Source organism: Podarcis raffonei, chromosome 4 (genome assembly GCF_027172205.1).
Source record: "Podarcis raffonei isolate rPodRaf1 chromosome 4, rPodRaf1.pri, whole genome shotgun sequence".
NCBI lineage: Eukaryota > Metazoa > Chordata > Lepidosauria > Squamata > Lacertidae > Podarcis > Podarcis raffonei.
The window spans coordinates 65373684-65391643 of NC_070605.1; the positions used below are offsets into that span (position 1 = coordinate 65373684).

General features: G+C 40.3%; 1 protein-coding gene across 3 annotated transcripts in view; it reads right to left on the minus strand.

Annotated features, from left to right (window-relative positions):
* Positions 1-474: 474 nt before the first annotated feature.
* Positions 475-17960, minus strand: part of PHEX (phosphate regulating endopeptidase X-linked) — a 97913-nt gene continuing 80427 nt past the window's right edge. For all 3 annotated transcript variants that reach the window (XM_053387023.1, XM_053387024.1, XM_053387025.1), the window contains 7 exons: positions 11229-11283; positions 8374-8441; positions 7241-7371; positions 6969-7034; positions 6703-6807; positions 5441-5517; positions 475-2336 (listed from right to left, as the gene is read on the minus strand). In XM_053387023.1, the coding sequence (XP_053242998.1) occupies positions 2234-2336; positions 5441-5517; positions 6703-6807; positions 6969-7034; positions 7241-7371; positions 8374-8441; positions 11229-11283 (605 nt within the window). In that variant the 3' untranslated portion in view covers positions 475-2233. The remainder of the gene's footprint in view (positions 2337-5440; positions 5518-6702; positions 6808-6968; positions 7035-7240; positions 7372-8373; positions 8442-11228; positions 11284-17960) is intronic.

A 17960-nucleotide genomic window follows, 5' to 3' on the forward strand; every position in this document is an offset into this window, starting at 1 on the left:
TGGAACCTGAATGCTATCCCAACATAAGTTCCATGTATTATTGACGTGCATACACATCAGGCAAACGCCTACAAACAAATAAAAACCCTCTTCTAAAGCTCAATTTTTAGATTGGACAAGGCAGAGGGCCTTTGGGCACCAAGAGGAGTATTTAAGCACAGCGCCCATGGCTGCCACATTGGGGGTCCTAGTCTTAGCTTCTGATGCAGCTGCACAGGCAGCTGAGTTTAACTGTGTGTGTATGTCATATATTCTTCCTGTTCACCCATGACACATAAAACAATAACATTGAGAATGGCCCTGCAACAGTTACTTGTTTCTTATTTTAGACTTGTGTACTCTGCCTCTCCCCCCCACCGCCATGAACTCAAAGCAGTTTACACCATGAAAACACACATAGAAATATATCCGCTATAAAACTACACACACTCCATAAAAATGAATATTGCAAGAGAAGATGACTGAGTCATGGTATTCTGGAAAGCTTTTATTATATTATATAGTTTACAAAATCCCTCTACTTCAACAAATTAGCAATCATTTCCATTCCCTTAAAAATAAATGCGCAAAAAAATTTTTGTATACAACAATCATTCAGAACACATATGTTTTAATCCTGTACTATTTATTCCTGAAGTAGTTATGTAACAACGACGAAAATGGCAGGAAAAATGAGAAGCCGGCTACAACTCTTTAATCCTTTACATTGCCTTCAGCAGCAGGAATGCTGCTCCTTTCACAGTGCACCTACAATAGTCTGAGTATATGTAAAGGCAAGCCTAATTATGTTTACTCAGAGGTAAGTCCTGTTATTGAATTCAATGGGGCTTACTGTCATATAAGTGGGGTTAGGATTGCAGCCTAACCCATAGCTCCTATTTGAAATCAATGGGACAAGTTATTTGTGACTTAATCCCATTGATTTCAGTGGAAACTTAAGCGCAACTAACTTTGTCTACATCCAGCCCTGACTATATATATGTACTGAAGGTTTTATATGTGCCTAACCAAACCCCTAAAGAGATGCTGGTCTCTAGGGTGCAGGGAGTGGGTGCATTCCTGAATCTGAACTATACATTTCACAGTTCTTTTACTTAATGAGTTTAACATCCAGGATCTACAACCAATGGGCAGAAACAGCATGGTTACAGGAAAGATCAGAATGTGGAGTCAGATATTTGCTTTCTGCTGTTATAGCAGCGGTTCCCTGCTGAAGAGAGTAATCTGCTTTTGCTTTGGTCCTAGTTCCTATATGCAGTAAGACATTATCAGCCAAAGTTTGAGCAGAGGGGATGGCTGAAAGTTATGAGGTGGGAGGGGTAAGAATTGAAATTAGCGAAGCGAACAAGAAAGAATTCCTCTTTCCTTTCCGGCCTTAGTAACCGTTTTTGCCTCAGACTTAGAATTAAGATTTATGTACCCTTACACAGATACTGTTCCACATTCTTCTGCCTAGAGGAATGTGGAAATAGTGCTAGCATACAATATGCACATCTGCATTCCAGGAAGGAAGAAACACAGGAAGGCCATACCTGAAGTCCAGACCAGATCAGCACGTGCATCTTTTATCACCAGGGAAGAAACAGCTCAGAGGGTGAGTGGCATTTTGAACAGGAAAAACAGCAGAGTAGGAAAGGATAAAGCAACCACATTTTAATCTTCTCTTCCTTCAAAGCTATTTTTGATCAAGGGGGGGAAATAATAGAAAATATATGTGACAGGAAGTTTTGGATGTTTTCCCTCCACTTTAAACAGCATCATGGCCACCACACCAAGTTTGTCCACTATGGTCTTCTGTAAAGCGCAAGTGTGCCATTTAAACCTTGTTAAGCCTGCAATATCACTACACTTACATGTGAGTAAAGCCCAATGAATATAGTGGGACAAGCTTCGGAATAAAGATACATAGAGATAAACCTGCTTAAATCACAGAGTAGAATGTATTTATGAAAATAACCCATAAGAAACTATCCATCTGCATACATTTCTCTGAAAAGATCTGCCCTTTTTTATACTCTATATTTTGAATAGTTTCTATATCCTGAACAAGCAATTAAATAGTAGATCTTGGCAGGTCACCCACAGATATCAGGGCACACAAAACAACAAATCTGGTCCCTGCTTGGCCAAGGCTGTTCTGAAGCAGCGGTAGCTCATTAACAGTTTGGAACTGTCCCAGTAAGGGAGTGATTCCAGCAGGTGACTTCTTCAGCATAGGACATTGGAGAGATCGCTACCAAACCCGACAGGAGTCTCCACCTCGATTCATTGTTGTTGATTCTGGGCAGTTGAAAGCTTTCTGGAACTCCTCGAAATTACTCACAGCACCGATAACTCTGCAGGGGAGGGAGAAAAGAAAGATAAGTGGACTCTTCTCCAGACTTTTGGAGATGTTGTTTCTTCAGATTCATGAGGTATCCAGTTTGGACATTGTGTTCAATCATAGCTTGAATGGGATCTATATATTATATGTACAGGGTGAGTCCTTTAAAAGAGGCCCCGTGGATACAGAGTACACATGTTCCACGGCGCCTCTTTTAAAAGACTCACCCTGTATACGTTATATACATGTTTATCTATGAGAATGCCATAGCCCACTCAACCACTTCAATCTGCTGAACTGGCACTGTTACAGGTCCCCCATAATACCCATTCTGTGTGGCTAATAAATTGATATTTTAGTTTCTTCACTGTACTCTTTTTGGTGCCTGCTGAAAACATTTTTATTTAGACTAGCTTACCCAGATATGTAGAATGTTGGTGAGTGTTTTCATCTGTTTTTCATTTATGGTTAATTTTATTTTTTTGCATGTTTCAAATATTTATTTATTTTTGCCCCCCAAAAAATTCTCTTTGTAAAGCACTTTGAGAATTTTTACAACCAAGCAGTGTATAATATGTGTGTGTGTACACTCACTCACTTTCTCTCTCACACACACACATATATATATGCAGCAGTATGTATACCCAATTAATGCAACTTTTAGCTTTTAATTAGAAATGCAAACAATCTTGCAAAGAACTGTTCCAATATAAACTTCTAAAGCACAGCAGGAACCCCCAACACAGCATGTAATAAAAACAATTTAAAATGCACAATCCTGCATGCTTGAGTGGTGGTCCAAGCTGGTGCCTCAGCCAGGTTGCTTCATGGAAGGGCCATTCTGTCAGGAGTATTTAGCTTTTACCCATTCTATATTCATAGGGAAAGTTTATGCAATGATTTGTTGTTGTTTTTTTAAAGAGAGCATTTGCATATAGAGAGCCCCAGCAACTACAGTTAGCAATCCTAACACCTGATTTTGTCAAAACAGAAGAACAGCATCCTGTTCTCACATGGGCCAACCAGATGGCTATGAGAAACCAGCAAGGAGGACCGGAACACAAGAGCATTCTCTCCTTCTGCTGTTTCCAGCAACTGGCATTCAGAAGCATTGGGGCCTCTCATCATGGAGTCTGAGCACAGCCATCATGGTTAGTAAACGTCAAATCCTTGAATTTGGCTTATCCTTTATTCAAGATCACAAGCTGCAACATTCCCTCAGAGGAGTTGCTCCACCCCTTGGGTCATTTTGGTTGCCATTTTCTGAACCTTTTCTAAATCTACAATATCCTTTTTGAGGCACCCAGACCTGTACACAGTATTCAGGGCCGGATTTAGGTTTGATAAGGCCCTAAGATACTGAAGGTAATGGGGCTCTTTATATGTCCAGCCGTCCTTTGTCAACAACAAATTGTCACTTTTTTGTGTTGAATATATGCTATATGGTAATTTATGGACCTAATAGGTATCTAAAGCCATTTGCACATAACAAATAGGAGCCTACACAACACAAAACACTGTTGCTGTATGTAGGTTTTATTTTATTTGTTTTTTATCTTATATTTTGGAAATGTACATCCAGATTTTTTCCCCTTTAAATTTTTTTGGGGGCCCCCAAAAGAGTGGGGCCCTAAGCTATAGCTTGTTTAGCTTATATGTCAATCTGGCACTGACAGTATTCCAAATGCAGTCATATCTTATACTTGTAGGCTTTATTATCCGTGGCTTTATTTTCAATTGCTTTCCTGATGTTTTCTAGCATGGAATTTGCCTTTCTCGCAGCTGCCACTACCTTCATTAAGCTACAACCCCAAGGTCTCATTCATCCAACCACCAGTTGGAGTCCAGAGAAAAAAGGCAACAGGGTCTTCCCAGTAGCATTCATTGTTAAATGTACATTTTAGCTACCTTTTATTAATCTGCTTCCTAAAGTAAACAACACTAATATTTTCAGTCACCTTTTGAACCACACTTCAGACATGGGCTTAATCATACTTGTTACCCCTTGTCTGAACTGCCTTCAGATCAGCAATCTCATCTTGGCGATGAGGTGACCAGAACTGTGCACAATATTCTTGACGAGGGCACATTGCTAATTGGTCTAATGGCATTATAATCCTCTCTGTGTTATGCATTGATATCCGGCTTGTTCATTGCCTGAGGCAGCATATTAAACAAGGATCTCAACAGTAGTGCCCCTAATTTTAGCCTGATCTTTTCCCCTGAGTTATTAACGTATTACCTACATAATAGTGATTTCTATGTGCTTAATTTAAATTACACTGTGGGTTCATTCGGTCTAAGACCCACTCAGAACAGACCCACTGAAATTAATAAACATGACTAAGTTAAATTTCAGTGGGTCTACTCTGAGTAATACCTAGTTGAATACCACCCTGCATCCCACCCATTATATATTATATTATAAGTACTTAATTCATTCCGGAGGTTTGTTCTTAACCTGAAGCACCACTTTAGCTAATGGGGCCTCCCGCTGCGCTGCCACTGCACGATTTCTGTTCTCATCCTGAAGCAAAGATCTTAACCAGAGGTATTATTTCTGGGTTAGCGGAATCTGTAACCTGAAGCGTATGTAAGCCGAGGTACCACTCTGTGTGTTTGCAGGGCTCTGAATTGAGTCAAGTGTATTTGGGTGTTGAATGATCTGATAATAAAAAATAAACTTTACTGTGGAACACCTGTTGGATGTATTAATACTACATTTGGAAAGGGTAAGGGCACAAAACCAGAACATATGCTCATAAATTCAACATCAAACGGGTAAGTGCTTGGTCGCTGAAGAGAAAAAGAAATACTATATTGGATACCAACTTTCTATCAACAGAACAGAGTTCACATTTATGGATCTGGTTGTTTCTGCCTCCCACTTTGCTCTGTAGCCCATTGTTTGCCCTCCCTGATATGGGTTGGAAAGGTTGGAAACTGGGTGCAATAAGTGGGGGGGGGGGGAGTGCTGCAAAGTTGAAAGGAATTGCACTCTCCCTTGTGAATGGAAAACCAACATAGGATCCAACCCCTGATGTTGTCATCTACTCTATTAAATACCCCAATGACTAGTGTTACTATTGTGGGGTAGAGGGACACACTTTAAAATACCTGAACTGAGGAGGGCTGTGGGCTCCAGTGTAGATTTGCTCTCTTGCACCTTCTGGTCTAAAGGCATTGCATCTCACCTAAGATTTAAAAACAGAAACAACAAACCAGTGAATTTATCTCTACCTAAAATCCTCAATATAGTTCATTTATTTCTTTTATTTTAAATATTACTCAACCAATCTTCACCAAAAGATTCCAAAGTCACATACGTAAACAGTTGTGGGCTCCAAACATTTTTTTCCAGCACTTTATTTTCACATGGAAGATTTTTCTGTTCTGTAAGTTCATAAATTGCAATGCATGGATGCCAACTGCAAATGCAACCTTGGCTATTTAGCTTTGTTTACTAAATACAAGTAAAATAAACATACTAAATTAGATCACTCTAGGACACCAGGAAATGTTCAAATGCTAACTGAAAAATTTCCCATGCACAGTTAAGGAATTTCCCTATTCATTTTTTTCCAGGAAAACACACATTACTGGTACAAAAATATGAATAAAACTATTCACGTGCCATCAGTACGATGTAAAGATAAACCAATCAACGTAGAGAACAAGGCAAGAGGCAATCAAAACACTAAAAATTAAAAAGCATTTTAATCAATCTGTTTACAACTGGTATTGTAGGACCAGACAGGTGTGAACAGAACAGTGTCAGCTAAAATATTTAAGAGCAGCCTTGTACACACTTATACATGCCCATGTAACTGTACAAGAGGGTTGAACTTCCTGTGAGTGAGGACAGAGTCATGGGGCAGAGCTGCCTCATGAGCCTGCTGGAAGCAACATCACTGCCACTTAACCGGGAGCAGGGAGAGGCGTGGAAGTGCACAGGTGGGAGCATCAAATTGGTTCTACCTCAATCAGGAAGCCATGAACAAGCTGTCATGGCTCCAGGTCACATTTGGACCAAAACAAACCATGATCCTCCGTTTTGGCTTAACGCTAAGCCAGGGTTCTGTTACTCTCACAGGAGAAACAAAGCAAGAGCCATGGTAGGCCCTTCAATTACGGTTTACTATGAAGTGCAAAAGCAGCCGATCTCTGAGTAGGTATGGTTTGTGCTTATAAAGGAGAAAGTGGGAAGTGAGAGAAAGAGAAGGAAAAGAGATGGCAGCTTGCTCCCCCCAGATCTACACTCCAAGAAAAGCTGTGAATTAAGAAAGTTCTTTTTGTAATCAAGCAGAATTGTCTATTCACCACTAAGCGAGCAGCTAAATACATCCATCCATTCTGAAAGGGCATCTTGTACTACTCACATGAGCATAACTTAGAAAGAAGAGCTGATTGTGGGTGAAGTCAATGCCTGGTAATAGGGCCTCTTCCTCTCCTTGTCTCTTTTCTTTGATCCACTTCCGATAGGCCTGATGAGAAGCACAATGAACACATTTAACTAGGTGCAAATTTCATCAACCCTTGTTACTCAATGTGGGGAGTGTGTGTGTGTGTGTGTGTGTGTGTGTGTGAGAGAGAGAGAGAGAGAGAGAGAGAGAGAGCACGCTTAGAAGCAAAAAGAGCTGCCTACCCTGAAAGCCTCTCGCAAACCTCCATTATCTGCAATGTTTTCTGCCAAAGTCCTCTTTCCTTTGACCTGGTGGAAGGAAAGAATATCAAGAATCCAAATTGTTTATATTTGTAAATTGATTAGAAGTCACTTTGGCAATTAAAAGGTGCATAAAATAAAATAATAATTTTCAAAATAATTAAACTCTACTGCATAGCTTTGTCCCCATAGCCAACTGGTTTCCATGATATTGTAAAAGAAAGAACATCATCCATCACTGCTCTTGCACTTACATTCAAGCCTGCTTTCTTCCAATAATAGTTGTTGTACTGGTTGACCATACATTTTGTTTTCTCTTTAAATTGCTCTTCAGAGTCCAAAGACCACCAGGGATCCAAATTTCCATTTTTGTCATATTTGCGGCCTGCATTTTTTGTTTTTCAGAAAGGAAATTTTCTTTTTTTACAATTAATGTGAACATGAGGATTGAGCAAATAAAACCGCACGCATTTCTTAAACCACCCCGCAAACGTTTGCTTATATGAATCTACTCTTCTAGAGACTGGTAAAACTACCCATTTCTTGCTTTTGTGGACATTTCCCCCCAGGGGAGAGTATAACATCATTATGAGTTACAGTCACTTAAAAGACTCCATCTAAGGAAGAAATTTGGGGTACTCAGTGCTTCTTTGGCAAAAAATAAAATAAATGAGGTGTCATTGGTATCAGCATAAAATTTCTGCCATGGGCAGCAAAAAGAAAGAGGTACTCTGTATCACTGAGTACTGTTACAGACACAAAAAAGCATTGGACATATTCTTTTCAATTTGCATTATAAAGCATTTTATTCCCCCCCCCCCGGCTTCTTCAGAGAATCTACAAAAAAACTTCAGAAGTTTTCAAGCTTCCTTAAAAAAAATATTAAAAAGGGGAGATTGCCCTCAGCCTTCCGTGACAAAGTTACCCTTTGAAGGGGCTTGACAACTGATGGCAGTGACAGCTTGGCAAGGTCTCCTTGCACCACCATACAATCCTCACGATACATTTGAAACATAACTTCTCCCAAAGAATCCTGGGGACTACAGTTTTCCCCCATTACAGGGTTACCAACGCCAGCCTCTTTAACAATATACAGTACATAACTGTCAACTTTCAGATTTGAAAATAAGGGCTCAGCGGCCTCACCTGTCCTGGGGACAGTCTACTGGATATCTAACAATCTGGGATAGCAGCGGGAAGCAGCAGGAAATGGCACTGAAATAAGGGAATTTCCCGCAAAAAAAGGGAAGATTGACAGCTATGATACAGTACCCAGGATCCTCTGTGGTACGTCATGTACATTGGATGTGCTTTAAATGTATGTCAGTGGATCTGTCAGTAGTTATCTTTCCTAGTCAATAAATAAGCCATCTGTCTGAATACTCACCGTTATTATCAAATCCATGGGTAAACTCATGCCCAACAATTACTCCAATGGCACCGTAGCTTAAAGACCTGTAGAAGAAAGGAGAGCTTTCCTTCGATACATACACACTCACATAAATTTCATAAGACTGTGCAACAGAATGCAGTTATTTGGGCATCAAGAATTTAAAAACAAAGGCATTTTGTCCAAAAGACAGAGGGAAAGAGAAAAAGAAAAATGCTGTTTAATGCAGGGGTGATGAACATTTTTAAAGGCCAAGGAGTACATTCCTTCATGGATAACATTTCAGGGGGGCTGCGTGCCAGAGGCAGAAGTGAGCAGAGCAACAGGTGCGACTCTTGATACAGTAGGCTACATTCCTGCTATGCAAAAGTCAGAGATTTTCTGTACACAGAAACCCAAACATTCCTCCATGCAGGCAAGCGAGAGCATTTTCGCAATTCAAAGACACATTTTAGCCAGATAATCATTTATAAACGCAGAAATTATTTATAGTCTAACCAACCAATAAAAATATGTTGGTTGTGCCTAATGAGCGCTTTTGTATTGATTTGTTTATTATTCTTGCTTATTTCTAGGGTACCGACCACAGCTAGTGCTCTCTGTGTAACACTAAAAAAACAAAACAATAGAGGCCTTGCCCTCTGGTTTACAACTTAGTCTAGATACACAAAGGGGAAGAAGAGAGGAGTAGAAAGGGAGGTGTTCAAGATCAGTGAAATGCCAGTGCTAAGAGATGAGTCTCCAGATGGATGCCATGAGATAAAGAATTGCAATGGCAGGTAGCAGCAGGGGAGAATGGATGAAGTCCGGGAATGACAGATATAATTAGGGGGGGTTATTAAGGGTCAATGTACCAAAGGAGCAATGAAAGAAGCGGGGTGGGGGGGGAGCACAGACAGATAAAAGAGCCTAGAGAGATGTAGAAAGAATGAAGTCATTTTGTAGGCAACTCAAGACGTTTAAATAGAATATAAGAAGGAAAAATAAGCTAAGAAATAAAGCAGGATTTCTTGGTCCTATGTCTATCTTTAGAAGAGAACAATAGAAATAGTATTTTAATCCAGATTGGCATTTACAAAACAAAATTAATTCAACTGGCTTTTTAATTCTGCTGCTCTACAGAAACTTGAAGCATTTCTTAGTTAGCTGAATAATTAGTCAGTTAATAATATACATGAGTTAGTAGGGAAGCTGTGACCCTCTAGATGTTGTTGCACTCAACTCTCAGCATACTCAGCCAGCATGGCCAATGGTCCAGGAAAATCAGAGTTGTAGTCGAACACCACCTAGAAAACCACAAGTCCCCCACCCAAATATACAGACATTGTATCAGAAGAGGAAGCTGAGATTTCAAAATCATCTCTCACAAGATTTAGCAATCCAAAACATGCCTTCTGAGTAATGTCTAAAACCTGAAGTCTGGTTTCATTTTAACCCTACTTTTTTCTTTTGTTATGCCCTCCATGAAAAATAGCTGGCATGTAATAAAATGCTTCATACTGATATGTTTTTTTTTTCCTATCAGTGCAAAATTCCATTATAGGCCTGAGGTTAAAATTATACATTCTGTGACAAGTTTATTATTTTATATTGCATTGTAGACAGGTGTGGCATAAGATATGGAATACAATCTTAAGAGTTAGACTGTTCAGGTTTTGATAATATCAAGCGGTGTGCCTAGAATATAAAACCAACCCAGATCTCAGCATCTTTCTTTATGACTGAGAAATATTGGAACAATGGCACAATACCCACTGCATGTTCTGTATGAGAAATGCCGTTGTTCTCATGTCCTGCTTGTGGGTTTCACATGGATCCTGGACTTGGGCAGTGTATACACTGACCCATTAGTAGCAGAACAATGGAGTTTTTCCTCAGTCTAGAATCGCTAATGCTTGTCCTCAAGATGATGTTCTCAATCCAGATTGATTCTAGATCCTGCTGTCCACAAGAGAGGGTGTGGTTATTGGCAAGTGATGATTGCCATCTAAGTATACACCCACCAACAACATCACTGGGCATGTGTGGGTGAAACTTCCATTACTGGGACCACCTACATCTGTTTTCAAATGGACACACTGCTGCGTAACGCACAATGAATCTGCTATGAGCTTTTCAGAATGAAATGGGTTTCTCAAGAAGGGCTTTTCAGTAGCAAAAAAAAAAAAAAAGAATCAAGAGATCTCGACAGTGTGTGGACCATGTAGTAAAAACAGTCTCCATCTGGGGATAGCTCAGGTGGTAGAGCATGAGTTTGAGCCCCACATTGGGCAAAAGATTCCTGCATTGCAGGAGGTTGTGCTAGATGGTCCCTTCCAACTCTAGAATAATTCCCAGAGGGATTGATTGTAAAACCACCCTGGGAACTGTAGCTTCTGGGAGGAGAATAGGAGTCTCCTAACAACTCTCTGCACCCTTAACAAACCACAGCTCCCAGAACTCTTTGGGGGAAGCCATGACTGTTTAAAGTGGTATCATGGCGCCTTCAAAAAGAAATGGTGTGAGTGTAGCCTTTATGTGCATAGAAACCCCTGACATTTACATGGCTGTAATGTAGCCCACTTTACAAAAGTAAGAGTCGCTTCCCTTGCTCCTCACACTTTTGCCTCTGGCCTTGCTCACTACTTTCATGTGGCTGGTGAGGGAACATAGTCGTCAGGCAGTCATAGGTTCTGACCCCTGCAGTACAACAAAAACTACACATATCTCCTGATTTTCCAACTTTCTCAAGAATTTCTACTATACCAACTTCATTTAGCAAATTATTTGCCAGTTCATTTCCCTTTAGGTTCCTTTTATTTATTTTTCATACCTATACATACAGCATTTTAGTTTTAAGACTTTGCTTTTACCTGGGATATTCTTTTCCCCAAAAGAATGGCTTCTGGAGCTCTCCTGCTGGGAATCCTATGATTTAAAAAAAAGAGAGGCGCGTAGTAAATTCAGGCCAACTGAGTTCTGAAGCCAGGGCTTTTCTAAGTCTTTTCAGATACTTCCCACTCTTAAGATCAGTGGAGTTAATCAGATGGTTAACATGACCATATATGAATCAGGAACACTGCATTGGCTTACAAATGGACCAGATGCTGAGGCCAGGCAGGCAAAATTTAAAACACATTTAATAAAAGCATTAGCTAATTTTTTAGTTTTTTCACCCCTTTTTTTGTAAAATAGATAGCAGTTTAAAAAAACAGCAGAGCTAATGCTTAAGTGAGTGGGTTTTTTAGTAACACAGAGAAGCAGTGGTGGCACCATTATATCTGTGGGATGACTTGTAGCTGTTTTTCCTTCAAAACAAAAATTAAGCCTCCTTTTTGAAAAGAGTGATCACGTAATGTATAGTGTGCTCCTGATATAAAGAGCTTGCGGTTGCTGATTAAAAGGAATATTGAACTCTTCTAATCTCCCACCTGTCAAAGACAGCAAACTAATTGATCGATTAAATATATTTATATACTACCCTTCATCAGTTTACAGAATGGAAGTATCAATAAGCAATAAAACCGTGCAACAAAAGCAACCTGCAGATAAAAACAGAGCCATCAGCAAGCTTTTAAAATGCGTAAAAGACTTCAAAGCCCCAGACGTGTTATGTTAACCCTTCAAGAAAATAACAACTGCTCAGAGTGTTCTCATCCCCTTCGGATGTCAGAGGATGGGGCTTAAAGCCACTTTTGGACCTAAGAATAATCATTCCTATAATCTGCTTTCATTTGTATACCGCATTTTTCGGCCCATAGGGCGCACCTAGTTTTTTGGGGGGGAAATAAAGAAAAAAAATATTTTCCCCCCCCCAGGCACGGGGCTGGGGCGGGAGAAGCCCGAGCTTCCCCCGACCCCAGCCCCCAGAACAGGCAGCTCTCCACAAGCCCTGGGAGAGCTGCGGGAAGCCCAAAGCCTGGGGGCGCTGAGCTCAGCGCGCCCCCAGGCTTTGGGGTGCAGGCAGCTCTCCCACGGCTTTGCGGATAGCTTCCCGAAGCCTGGAGAGCGAGAGGGGTCGGTGCGCACCGACCCCTCTCGCTCTCCAGGCTTCAGCGAAAGCCTGCATTCGCCCCATAGGACGCACACACATTTCCCCTTCATTTTTGGAGGGGGAAAAGTGCGTCCTATAGGGCAAAAAATACGGTATCTGCTGCTTCTTTTCCAGCTATGCAATTTCCCCCTGTTTCATCCACCCTCCTCTCGTCTTCCTGCTCCATCTTTCTCTGTTGTTTATATAGAGCAGGAACAATCCTTCCCATCCTTTTCTTCCCCTGGACTCCTTCCAGCCAGTTATCATGAGCAGGAAGCCAAACTGCTTTGTCCTCTCAGATGCATCACAGCTTCCACAGCTGAAGGTGGCCAGGCACTCCCACCTATCATCTCTCAGGAAAGGAAATGGGCAAATACTTCTGCTTTAGGTGACACCTGAGGGAGTTCTCCTTGGTGGTGAGCTTTAAAGGGCAGCAGACTAAAGAGCAGAGGAAACTGAGTTACTGGTGTCCTAATAAGTGATCAAATAGCAGCAGAGAGCATAACCTAAACAGTCTCTACTTGCCATACCTGGTTCTGTATTACAGGCTTTCAATGTCATGTCATATTATATGCATCCATGGAAGGATTCTACATGATTTGATTTCGCATTTAGTTCAATAAGGGTATTGCTTTGGTTTCATCTTCTATTTTTTTATTTATTCCTGCTAATACACCAGAAAAAAATCCATTGAAACAAAACATCATGCTGCAAGTGAGCCAGACAATGACTCACTTGCCTAAATGGGTTAGACGGTGGGCATTGCACATCCACACACAGTTTGCCCCTGTGATTGCTTCATCGTGTTCTTAACTTTCAGGTCAATGGATTTCCTAGACTTCTGGATTGGGTGTGAACTGGGCACATGAAGAGGAAATCGTATGACTGCTTTGCCATATGCCAAACTCTGTACAGACCCTGTTAAGAAGTCTGCAGGATCTCATGTTACTTGGCTTTTGCTTTCAGCAAATGTTAGCAGAGGAAACCCATGCCTTAAAAGTACTATCTTTAAGGGATAGAACAAAAACACCCGCCTTATAACATGCAGTCTATAGCTTACAGGGGTTAGCAAACTTTTTCAGGAGGGGGCTTGTCCACTGTCCCTCAGACCTTGTGGGGGGCCGGATTATATTTTGAAAAGGGAAAAAAATGAACGAATTCCCCACAAATAACCCAGAGATGCATTTTAAAGAAAAGCATACATTATACTCATGTAAAAACATGCTGATTCCCAGACCATCTGCGGGCCGGATTTGGAAGGCGATTGGGCCAGATCCGGCCCCCGGGCCTTAGTTTGCCTACCCGTGGCTTAGGGCTAAGAGTTAGCATTGTCAGAGGTGATTGTTTCAATGCACACACATTTGCTTTTCAAAGAGCCCAGCTAGCCTCCATAATCCCCTTAAGAAGAGAAAAAAATCCTCACCAGCAAGCGACTCATTTATTAAGCTGATGGAGCCATTTCTAAAAATTGATGGAACATCCTCCTATTGGGACGGGAGGCTTTCAGCACTTTCCTTACAGCATCATTTCAAGGGATACACTAAATGTAACTCATGTCGAGTGAAGCAACAAGCAGCATGTTCCTTTGGCCTGCCCATCTGCTATCTGCCGGCTGCTGTTCCCCTGCTGCCTTTGCCACCTGTTTTGGCACTGATGTATGAGACAGGCAAATTGCAGAAACTTATATTCTGGGCATCACAGTATCTCTAATGGTCTGTGGTTGTTTGGAACTTGTCAAATAAGCTGATTTCTATGCAGTAAAAACAATTTAATTATACTAGTGTGGAGGCTTCCTTGATTTATTTATTTTTAAATCATAGCCTATCTGGAAGTGTGAATTTTTATTTCTGCCATGTGTGCTGCTCAGTATCTCAGCTTCATAGCACACAACCATTCTAACTTAATACATATTTTTTTTACCCAGTAGAATAACTATATATATATGAAGGTCTAGGCAGTGTGGGTTTCATTTTAAGGAGTTTTCTCTCACAGCTCTGTGGAGGATTTTAGAGAGTGTTGCCATCACAACATCTGTTAGTGGTAAGCTAAGGATCCATAATTGCTGTTTTGATGTTGGACTTCCAATATTATTAATAATAATAATAATAATAATAATAATAATAATAATAAAATTTCTATGCCACCCTTCATCCAAAGAGTACAGAGTGGTTTATAGTATGAAAACACAAAGTACATAATATGCAATATCTAGGGCAGAATGAGATGGAGTTTAGAGGCATCCCCTTCAATCCATTCTGAAAACTGCCTGGAGTAAACCCACTTTTACACAACCAGGATCTCAGTTACAACTGGAAAATCATAACCCAGGTTTTTATATTATTATTAATCATCATAATCATTTATAAAGTGTCATTTGGGAAAGAGCCAGGGCAGCGGGGGCAAGCTGATAAGCACAAACCATGCCAGAAACTGTGAGCTCTGCATTGCACATCATGCATGCTCTGCTGATTTTTTCCATTAAAAATCTTCTTTTTTTTGCTAATTAGTGACTATTTTTCAGCAAAGCTACATGTTAGATGTTTTCCGCAGAGTCTGTGCTTGCCACCAGTAAGCGTCTGAATGTTGCCTCTGCACACTCTGTTGATTTCATTAATAGTAAATAGATTACTCCATTATGGAAAGGTACCGTTTAAAAATGGAAAGAGCATATAGTAAAATGTACCTTAATGCTTTCTTGAAGTGCTGTATAGGTACATGCAGACATGTATCCACACCTACAGCTCAGCTGGTTCACAAATCAAATCCTGAGATTCATTTCTTGTAATAGGTCTCCAAATGTCATTTAACTGTTTAGAGTAGCCAAATTAATTTTGACTTAAGTGAAATTAGTTGGGTGATCTAATGAAGGTTGCATTTAAGATTGATTAGTTCATTGATTACTTGGCTAATCAAACTCATTAAACTTTAATTTTGCTTAAATGTCTACCACCGAAATAACATGCCCTATATCTTGTGAAAACAATCCATCAAACATAATTAGCAATAGTACATTTTGAAAAATAAATGCATTAATGAATATTAACATTAGCAGATATTAAGTGAATATAAAAGTTACAAACCAAGAGCTGAAGTTTAACAAACTGATTATGGAGGGGAAGATCAATAATGCCCGTGTGAATTTGGTTGGTAATTAAAAGCAAACAAAAAAAAAGTGGAATGAAGAAACCTGAATTCTTATGAGACATGGATATCTTTAAATCAGGGTTCAGGAACCTGTGGTACTCCAGATGTTATTGGATTTCAACTCCCATCAGACATCTGACGTAATATATGGTGCAATATGGTCATCTGCAGCTTCTTGCCCAGCCTCCAAGGAAGACTTATGTAGAGTACATTACAGTAATCCCCTGTTGAAGTTACCAGTGCATGGATCACTGTGGTAAGCCTATTCCTATCCAGGAAGCTGGGGGAAAAGCAGTCCACATCATGTAGGCCATTTGTGCCTCCATTGCTAGTGCTAGGATGCTAAGAGCACCCTAGACTGCTCACTTGCTCTTTCAGAGGAAATCCAGGAAATCCAGAAAAAGCAAATTCCCTAACATACATGTGCAAGGGTACACAAAACATCTGAGAGAAGTTAGTACTAATGAGGAGAATGAGGAGTGCAAACAGAATTAGAAAAGGAACATATAAGGCAATGATACGAAATAATAATATAAGACCTCAATGAATGATGTAATAAAATGGAAAATCTATGGAAGCATATTTCTTGTGCAAAACTCCCTATATTAGCATAACTGACTGACTCTCTCTCACACACACAGGATGAAACCTTTAAAATTAGTCGGAAAGGCCAGGGGGAGGAGCACTACAAAGATCAAGCTCAGAGACAAAAGGATGAGAAATATATACAAAAGAGTAACTTTCAATCTTTAGGAAAATAGGAACAGCTTGAATCTTTTAATTAGCAAGCCTGCTTGAACATGTAAATTCCAGAACGACTCTGCCCATTAGCCATAAGAAAGCTGGTGAGCTGTTTTTAAAGTGCTTTCTAATCAATAAGCTTCTGATTAGCCAGATTATTTATGTACGGGTAGGGGGACCTTGCAAAAAAGTCCAGCAACTATGCGATAATCCCCTCCTTTCTAACTGGGAAGAATGCTGCCATGTACGTCTCTTAATATTTACTTGGCTACCCTTCTAGAACCTCTATGACAAATACATGCCCAATTTGATATACACATATTTTAATGTAATTTAAATAGGCATTTGTACAAAAAAATGAGGAGGCATTCAAAACTAATTTTGACCTTTTTAATCTCACTAAAAGAGAAACTGGACCATACTGAGCAATTATTTCACTGTCTCACTAGTTTAGGGCAGAAATTCATCCACAATAACTTCGTTTCCCGAAAGTATAAATCCCTGTGGGAGAAAAACATGGGGCGTGGGATCGCACCCACAGCATACATTTAAAGCACATGATTTCCCCCAATGAATCCTGGAAACTGTAGTTTACCTTGCATAGAGCTACAATTCCCAGCACACTTGACATACTACAGTTTTCAGGATTCTTTGGAGAAAGCCAGATGCTCTGAATGTGCTTTAAATGTATGTCATGGAGGGATCGAGTGAGGTCTTAAGGCAAAATGTTTGGGCTAAACCTTCTTCAGCTGCTCTGACCTGAATATCCACATTCGAGCAATTGAAGGAGAAAGCCAGAATGTTTTGTTTTAAGACTTCAATATCTTTGTTTTATTAGTCAATATAGTAAATATCTCCTGCCAACCTAGCAGTTTGAAAGCACAAAGTGCAAGTAGATAAATAGGTACTGCTCCAGCAGGAAGGTAAACGGCGTTTCTGTGCGCTGCTCTGGTTCACCAGAAGTGGCTTAGTCATGCTGGCCACATGACCCGGAAGCTGTACGCCGGCTCCCTCGGCCAATAAAGTGAGATGAGTGCCGCAACCCCAGAGTCGTCCACGACTGGAACTAATGGTCAGGGGTCCCTTTACCTTTATAGTAAAGATATGGTTGTAGTGATTAACTACATCTTTTCAGGATCCAAAGAAAACTTTGGTTGAAGTGCTTCTTGATGCTCTGAAGACCAGTAATACATAGATGGAAGCCCTATCGCACAATTGTTATGTGATATAGATCATGCCTGCGTACATACAAGAGTCGAGCCATACTTTTAGAATATTTTTTAAACAACCAAATGTTTAGGGTTGCCATATTTCAAAAACTAAAATTCCTGATACCTGCAAAAAAAATGGTTTTGGGTTTTTTTTAGGTTTTTTGGGGGAACAACCCCAAATTGTTGATTTTTTTTAATTTTAAGCTTTTTTAGCTGTTTCCGCTGCTTTTTCCAGCACGTTGCCGTACATCTGGGTTTTCCTCGCATTTACCGCTTTGGCAAAATCCCCCCAACACCATTTTTACACCCCAAAACCAGGACATGTCAGGAATTTTCCTGACGTATGGCAAGCCTACACACTTTGTGTACAGTTGTCAGTATACCAAAGTTAACATGTGAAATCCTCCTCTTCATATGCAGATGTTCCATTCAACAGGTCATATGAGTGCCTGATTGTGTGGAGAATGCAGGGAGGA